The sequence below is a fragment of the Pangasianodon hypophthalmus genome, chromosome 14, assembly GCF_027358585.1.
Source record: "Pangasianodon hypophthalmus isolate fPanHyp1 chromosome 14, fPanHyp1.pri, whole genome shotgun sequence".
Classification (NCBI taxonomy): Eukaryota; Metazoa; Chordata; class Actinopteri; order Siluriformes; family Pangasiidae; genus Pangasianodon; species Pangasianodon hypophthalmus.
The window spans coordinates 16,191,321-16,200,134 of NC_069723.1; the positions used below are offsets into that span (position 1 = coordinate 16,191,321).

The 8,814-nt window shown below is 35.9% G+C and overlaps 1 protein-coding gene across 1 annotated transcript in view; it reads right to left on the minus strand.

The window, feature by feature from the left end:
* Window positions 1–707: 707 nt before the first annotated feature.
* ap2s1 (adaptor related protein complex 2 subunit sigma 1) overlaps window positions 708–8,814 on the minus strand; it is an 8,311-nt gene continuing 204 nt past the window's right edge. Inside the window, exons 2-5 of the mRNA XM_026934876.3 lie at window positions 8,189–8,338; window positions 6,236–6,349; window positions 3,865–3,924; window positions 708–2,318 (exon numbers count right to left, since the gene is read on the minus strand). Coding sequence (XP_026790677.1) covers window positions 2,217–2,318; window positions 3,865–3,924; window positions 6,236–6,349; window positions 8,189–8,338 — 426 coding nt within the window. The 3' untranslated portion in view covers window positions 708–2,216. The remainder of the gene's footprint in view (window positions 2,319–3,864; window positions 3,925–6,235; window positions 6,350–8,188; window positions 8,339–8,814) is intronic.

The following is an 8,814-nucleotide window of genomic DNA, read 5'->3' on the forward strand; positions in this document are numbered from 1 at the left end:
TAGTGAATGTATTAATCAGCTAATTTATACAAAGCCTACAACACACACACACACACAAAACTTCTCACGACATTTGGAAAAATATTTATTTTCTAAAAGATGTGACCTTGCCATTACTACTACTGCAAATAAAACTTCTCTGAGGATTTGACATTTAGGGGAAAAAAAAAAACAAGCTTTTGCTACTTCAGGAAATGTTTGATAAAGAGGTGATCTGCTTTCTGTTTTTGCTGTTCTAACAGTTTAGCCTTTTTAATATGTTCAGAAACCGACTTTAAACAAACACGTTACACAGACCTACTTTTATGGCAAATGTTATTAGAGTTAGGGGCCAGTTAGTATGCACTCATTTATGCTGTACTAAACTTAGTGGTTCAAAACCTTAACAAAATATTTTTGTCTTAATGTATGAATTCTCGTGGGATGCTTTGATGGGAAGTGATTAAATTAATTTACAGTTTTAAGTAATTATTTGGTTCACATCATGTATTTTAACATACCCAACCACTTTAAGCTCAACAGCAGGAGATTATAGAGCTCTTGAATAACCTCCATCCTTCACCAGTAGATGGTGTTGCAGCACAATAAAAGTGTAAACCTCCTTTCTCCAGATTCCATACTCTGGACAAATCATTTGTCATTTGCAACTTAACCAAAATGGATTAAAAATATACTTCGAATCCAACATAAAAAAAATCAAGAACACCTAATTTTGCTACTTTTATTTCTCTTTCCTTTTTTATGGGTACATATTGATCTGAACAAAGAATAAAAACACATTACCTTCACTCCGCAATCTCACAAGGACAAGTGCATAATATCTTTCAGATGAAAACAAAAAGAACAATGAAAAATGACATTGAAAAGATAAAAATTAAGACAGATTAAAAACTTTAAACATGTAATGGAGCAGAATCAGAGATTCTGATTAAGCCTAGTCCAGAGCTAAAAGTACTAAGGAATGGTTATTTCTTGCATGTAATGGTCCAGGTCTAAGCTTAATCGGAATCCAGAAAACCAGTCCAAAGAGGCTCGAGGCTGACCAGAGCTGTTGCTATGGAAGCGCTAGTTGGGAGCAGAGCCACAGAATTTGGAGATAAAAAGTAGATGCAGTCTTTTGTTGTGTATGTTCCCTGTGAGTGCTGTAAGATCTGTTCAGCCTTGCTGGCTAAACAAGCTCCCCATCACTGTGTGCCTTTGTTCATTCAGCAAACACGCCACAATTACTGCTAATAGCTCAACTTCTTCAAGGTGTCTTAGATGTTCATATAGCCAGTGGGCTAACGCTGAACAGTTTGGGTTTGACTGTGTGCATGTTGGTACTGGTAACTAAGCAAAAACAGAGAGACATTTGCCTACTGGAATGAAGCTCGTAGTTTCAGATTGTATGATTGACCTAAAACACATGGAGATAGATATAGCTATATAATGTATATACACACACAATACAAAAATTCCCAGAACTAATGGTGTGAAAGTGTGTTTTTCTTCTTTTTATACATGATTTTATACAGGGCTCCAATAGTTTATCAGAAATTCCAGTTTTATTTATCCTGCTGGTTATTCAGCAGTTTAGTGTTAATGTGTTAATGGGCAGGGACAAATCGTTCACACACGTTTGTGGCAAAATTCTAACCTTGCAACATAAAAATTCAACCGGAGAAAAAAACTGAGACAATTCTGACTACAGCGGCCTCACAAAAATGCATGTCCAATCTTGAAATTCATTGAATTATAAACTGAATGCATCAAGAAAGAGCAAAATAGGCAGTGCCATTTTGAGACCTTCCTACAAGACTTAAAAACTGTAAAGTTATACTATGTAAGGTGTTATGAGACATTGAAAACATTTATACTCCTGTAGTGAATTGATAGGGATCACTGAATTGGGTCTTAACTGGGGAAAAAAAAAAAAAAAAAAAACATTATTCATACACCTGAATGTCTGAAAAGGCAGTTGAAGAAATCAGGTGCAAGCTTTCATACCAGGCTTTTCATTCTTCAACTGCATTCAGTCATCTTTCTCAGTATCATAAAGCTTTTAAACACTCACACTCTTAAAATCTTACATAGCACAGCTTTAAGAGGCTGAAATGTTGGGTTATATATATCAGTGACAACATCTATACACAGAAACAATATAGACTGGCTTTCAGCAGATTCGAGAGGATCCTGCTGCTGCTGCGGTGGTGTATGGCTGTGATTCAGTGACGTCTCTACTCCAGTGACTGCAGCATGAGCAGCTGCTTCAGGACCTTCGTCTGGCTTGTTTCTCGAATCTCTCCAGCCAGGAACATCTCGTCTACTACCGTGTACACCTGAGAGAGAGAGAAACAGAGAGCATGATGAAAACAAGCCACAGGTTTGCACAAAATATAGCAACTCACTGCCTGGAGGATACGTCACATATATGCTAACATTACAAATAATAAAATCATTATTTTTCAATATTTCATTATTTGGCACAGAATGAAATGATCAAACAGTCCCCTACAACTGCCTCTGTTATCCATTCAGAGATGGGCAGTATAATGATATATATATCTCAATAAAATCCTTCACATTATGCAGACACCTTAATAACCGTGACCAAATTGCAATTAACCATAGTAGCTGATTAGATGTAAAAAAAAAATCAATTGTTTTATATATATATATATATATATATAAAATCAATAAAAAATCAATTGTTTATATATATATATATATATATATATATATATATATATATATATATATATATAAACAATTGATTTTTTACATCCAATATACATATGTAACAATTTAACAGCAACATAAATTTACCAACTGTAACTTTTATTATTATTATTATTATTATTATTATTATTAATGAATGAAACATCATACTTTTCTATCTGTTTTTCTATCCATTTATAGTTCATATAGTTTTGGAATGTTCATGAAGCAAGTTAGTTCCTGTTATCACTCACATCGCTATATAACAGCTATAAACAGTCATTCCCTCACCAGCCTCTTTTTTCTCTCTCTCTGAGAAACAGAAAGCTTCAGTGTATCAAAGACATTCTGGATGTTAAATAACACCACAGTTTATCTTGTTAGTGTCGTTAGTGTTCGATTATGTACAGCGTCCCCCAAACTAGTCCCTGTGTACGAGCTGTTACTATAGAAACAATAACATATTAGAACGAGTGCACAATATAAAGCTGTGAATGTGAATTACAGCCAGCACTACCGTCAGAGCTGCTGTTACACACAATTAGTCAACAGCTGACCTTTAATTATGATGATATGATTTTTTTGCTGTATCACCCACCCCTATTAGATTTTTTTTCTGGCAAATATTCCATTAAGAGAAACTGAAGTCTGCTCAAATCCGGCTCAAACGAGTGCTACCAATCCAACACAACAGACAGAGATATGATGTGAAGTCCTTCAGAGTCTGATTAGATGTGAGAATTTGTAATTACGAGCAGATGGGCTAATTTTCCACACTATGTTTTCTTTATCACTCTTGCCGTTGCTGCTGCTGGCGTGGGCGCAGCTTTGTTAAGTCTCGTCCATTAGGCAGTTTTTAAAAATACAATCAGGCAATTAGGGATGGAGAAGCCGAACGCAATTATCACAGGCTCTTCTTAATTGCTTACAGTTTTCCCTTTATATGAAGCCTCCTCCACTCTGAAATGATGTGCATGTGCTTAATTGTATGACTGTTGTAATTATGCATCAAATACCTGTTGCCATGGTAATCCTATGCTACAGGCTCAATATATTTTTGCATTTTCTGGAGTACTCAATTTCAGCATCATCTCTGTATCACCCTAGAAATGTGAATACTCCTCATTGTTTTAGTGCGTGTTAGACTGTGGGGAGTTTCGTACTCACCTTGTAGAAATTGAAGACCAAATCTAATTCACACACATTGTGGAAGTATTCGTTTAAGACCTGTCAAAAGGTGAGAATCATAATAAGAAACGATGTGAAACAATGAACAAATTACACAAAGTAAAATAACAGACAATCAAATACCATACCAAAACTGTCAGACATTCTCCAAAAGTTTTGAAGTATTCAAGGTTTTAACTGAATTTAAGGCAAAGATCATGGGCCTGTCCTTGCATTAAGCAGAGCACCAATTTTTGTGACACATCTACTTTAAAGGTGTAGTCAGTGATTTTGGTAAAAGTTAGTTGAAGTCCCTCTCTTCAGTGTTAATAAATTTATAATGCACAAATGCTATTAATGGTGTAAGATGGCGACCTTTCTGAATAGACACAATGTGACTGACAGGCAGAGAGAGACAGCATCTTGTCCTGATTGCATGCCTTTTTTTTTTTTTTTATTATTATTATTATTATTCATTCCAGTTTTCAGAGGCTGTGGCAGAGTTTTTTCTTCTGAGCAGATATTTTGTTAACAGCCATTATTGACCTCATTTTTAAGGAACTTCCACATTTTACTCCACTTTTACAGAAATTCACCGTAACTAACAAGGAACTTTTCTGAGTCACATACCACAATAAGTATAGTTTTTTTTTTTTTATAATTAACTGTAATATAAAGAAGTTTGTCCAGGCATATCTTACATCTCCCCTATACTTAGAGGAAAGCACTATCCTTCCACATACACAAGCTCACAGACACCCATGGTTGGCTAGCATCGCTGTGATTGACAGGAGAGAGAGAGTATTCCACTCCTCCCACCCAGAGAGCAGAATCAATTTTGCTCCCTTGTTTCCCCGGTCATGGATGGCTGTGGCATCATCCGGATTCGAACTCGCGATCTCCTGACCATAGGGTAATGCTTCTCTGTTGCACAAATGTTCAATTTGTTTGGGCAGTGAGTCAGACCAAACAGTACAAATGAGACTTTGTGCAGTCAGGGACCCCTTTAACTTCAAAATAATTTCCATAGACTCCTCAGTCCAGATTTATTTTATGAACGTAATCCAACAATTTAAACATTAGGTTCATTATTTCAATATGCACTATAATATTATAGCTATTTATTAGAGCCATAGAGCTTTTTATTTCTGGACCTTTAACCAGCACAACACATTAGATCCAAGCTGATTATTTATAGGCTACTTGTTTTTGAGTTATTGAGGTTTAGATTAAATTAGAAGAATTCAGTCAATAGGAAATAATAACAACTTTGATAATGGTAGCTTGTGAATTCCACAGCTGTATAAAAAAATAATCATGTAACACAGTGCTTTTCAAAGTGGGGTCCATGATTATTTTTTTATACAGCTGTGGAATTCACAAGCTACCATTATCAAAAAGTAATTTTTTTTAATTCTGTCCTCTTATTAAATCTGCTTCTACCAAATCTAGTGATATTCTTTTAAAAAATAGTAGATGTTATTAAACTTTGTTTAAATGAAATACGTGCCACTCAAGCACAGTAACGCTTAATATCCCCAAAGAGCAGCCTTCAACTAAAAAATGTTGAAGACCGGCTGCTCTGCACAGCGATATTTGTCCTCCACTGTAAAGGAGTAAAGGTTATTATAGGGCGAGTGTAATGGGGGAAGCGATTTGGGAGTCGTGTACAGTGCAGGACAGAGGAAGTCCCAGCATTCCAGGTCACTGTGCTCTTAAACTGCTGGACAGTGGAATCACTCACACAGCATTACAAATGTGGAAACACACTCATAATACACATTAGTGCAACACAATGCATTGTTTATTAAATCATTATTGCAATATTAGCCGTAAATGAGCACTTGGAGTGGTTATAGATAGGGTTTCTGTTGATGGTTTGATAAATTGTGGCATTGCTGTAATCCAAATCTACAATTAATCTTAATAAAATTAATCAATGCCATTAATCAATCTCTAATCATGACTTCACAGCTTCACCTACAAATGTACAATGAATCTTGATTTTTGAATATAATTTACTGCAATATTGGGAATTTGTACTTAATTGGCTGAAATTAGATCTTGTTTTTTTTTTTTAATGACTCTGAAAGATAAAATCATCTCATTTGTTCATATGTTTAACTTTCTTGTTTGGTTGCACACTGTGGTGGCGTACTGAACGATCCAGTTTGTTTAAAATTAGCATTTAAAAGATTAACATTTGATTACTGTGACTAAAGGGCAATCTTATTCTGTTTAAAACATGCATTATTCTGTTTAAAAGATTTATACAGTTGAAGAAATGCAGGTTTTTTAAACCTCTAAGACAAAGTGGACTGTTTCTGAAGACAAGCAAAGAGAAAGAGCTGAGAATTGATTGAAGACGTACCTCCACAAAGTTATGAATGCCCTCCAGGTAGGCCAGGTTATTGTCAGTAACATCCACACAGATACAGAAATACAGACCAGCATAGCGTCTGTAGATAATCTTGAAGTTCCTGAACTGCATTGCAGAGAAACACATGATCAGGAGATGCTCTTATTCACCACATTCAGTATAGCTGACTTTTTTTTTTTTTAAATGGTTGACTAATTTCAATTATGTTGATTGGTGTATGGGGAAATTTGTTAACACACCATTAAATTCCCATATTAATTTATAACATTCTGTACTCATGCTCTAGGCTCCATGGCTTTGAACCCTTTATATCTGACATGCAAATTATTACAGGATCATGACACTGGCACCAGGAAATTTTTAGCTACATAACCTGCATGCAAAGCTAACTTATTAGTTATAAAGGAATTTGAAATTGTGGTATTCTAGTATTTTAAATATGTGAGCTAGGTTACAGGCCGTTAGGTGGCTGGTTAACTCTCTGGAGTGACAGGAGGACATGGATGTGTGTCTCCACCACGTTTTGAGTAGTTTGGTCCTTTAAAAATCTTTTAGATACTACTTCATGGCAGAAACAGATCTGAATCATTTTGTAAAAACATTAGCTAAGAGGTTTCATGGTTATAAATTTATCATGAGTTTATAATTATAATTATAATCATTAATTTATTTACAGAAAACTACAATCATGATATTGTTGCATGTATGAATATATAGGGAGCTTTATACAGACTGTAGCTGTCATTATAACGAGACAAAACCACAGAAATTATTTTAATAACCACCCAAAGCCTCCAACACTTCTTGGCTGTTGTGTTTAAAAAGATGGTGTGGATTTAAACATTAGTTAAAGTGGATGTGAGATACGCTTTCCATGAGATATGTTTCATACAGACGAGTAAAATCACTCCAGAAATACTTTCGGTGCAATCCATCATCCCTGTTTTCATTATTTTTCCCAGCGCTTTCCAAAAAGTTACCCTATGGGTGTTTCTAAACTGTATATGCATACATATTGATAGACCATGGCATTTTTTTATGATGTTAAAGGAGTAAATATGTTCCTTTGTGGTTCCTGAGCTTTAAAAGAACAATAGTGCCTTCTACCATACAGCATGATGTAGATGGTACACTAATAAATCCACGTTCTCATTGTTTTCATTGTCTGTCAAATACGGGCATCACTGAATCCTCGAAAAGTCTTTGGACAATATTAGTTTTCTAGCGAACAGTACGGATCAAAAATCTACAAGAGTAGTGTAATAATGTCCTTTTTTCTGGCAGCTTTAGGATCTTACACTAACTCTGATTCACGTCAAATCCGCCATCTTCTGGCTTCCAGATCACTGTGTTTGCTCACTACGTAGGGTCTAAACCTATTAAACCTATCTAAACCGCAGTGCATCATATGCCTCACAGAACGAGATCTGAGATCACAGACAAGGAGTGAATATTATTCATTTTTTTCTAATAGTCATCTGACGTTAAAGTACCAAGTCTTCACTAAGATTAACACATTCAGGTGGATCAGCTCTATTACTGCAGATTTACAAATGTCTCATACGCAGTAGGAACCATATGAGATGGACAAGCTACAGCTTCACAGACACTTTAACTTAAAATAAGCTTTGATTTTTTTCTTTACGCTGAAGAAAATCCATTTGGCAATTTCGATTGTAATACGTGTGTACATCACTCGTCACCACCGTGCGTACTTTCACAAGTACCGTTAAGTGACGGAAAACCAACAGAGGCACATGGCCAGGGTACAGATAGTCCTGGTTTTGTAAAAGACGAACATTAAATGTGGCCAAACTGTTCACTGTTGAACATCAACTACCAGAGGTCACAAAATCCAGGATCTGGATTCTTATATCCCCGTGCTCCTCAGAGTAGGGATTAGATCTAGCAGGGAGGGCGGAAAATGAGAAATGAGAATATTACCTCTACAAAGTTAGTGTGTTTGGCATCTCGGACAGTCACTACAGCATGAACCTCCTCAATGAGCTTCTGCTTCTCATCATCATCAAACTGCATGTACCATTTGGCCAGTCTGGTTTTTCCTGCTCGGTTTTGGATCAGAATGAAGCGAATCTGCAAGAGGAAGAAAAACACTCACACACAGTTCAGCTGAATAAAAAGTCAGGCTGTGATCTCAGTGACTCAGTGGATCACCACAGCAGATCTGATCATAGATGTATACTAGTGTACTCTGAGCTGGGAGATGTACACATCTGGATCTGTGTTAGTCTTAACATGTCCATCAGGCTCCTTAATGTTTTAAATAACTAAACACACAACAACCCTGCATCAGACGCTTACATTAGGCAGGGAGTTAGATTAGATGATCAGCTCCAGAGCTAATTTATGTAGCTTCTTGCATCGATTCTAAAATGAGCTAGTCGTTGGCTCTCATCATTTTAGACACTTTTACCAAATTCCTGAATCATTAACACTGATATAGGCTAAAAATCATTATATATTACTTCCTTCATTGCTCCGTTCATTCATGACTACTCCATATTCCATTTATTAGCATTAGTTAGCAAGGCTGCTAACATCACCTAGCC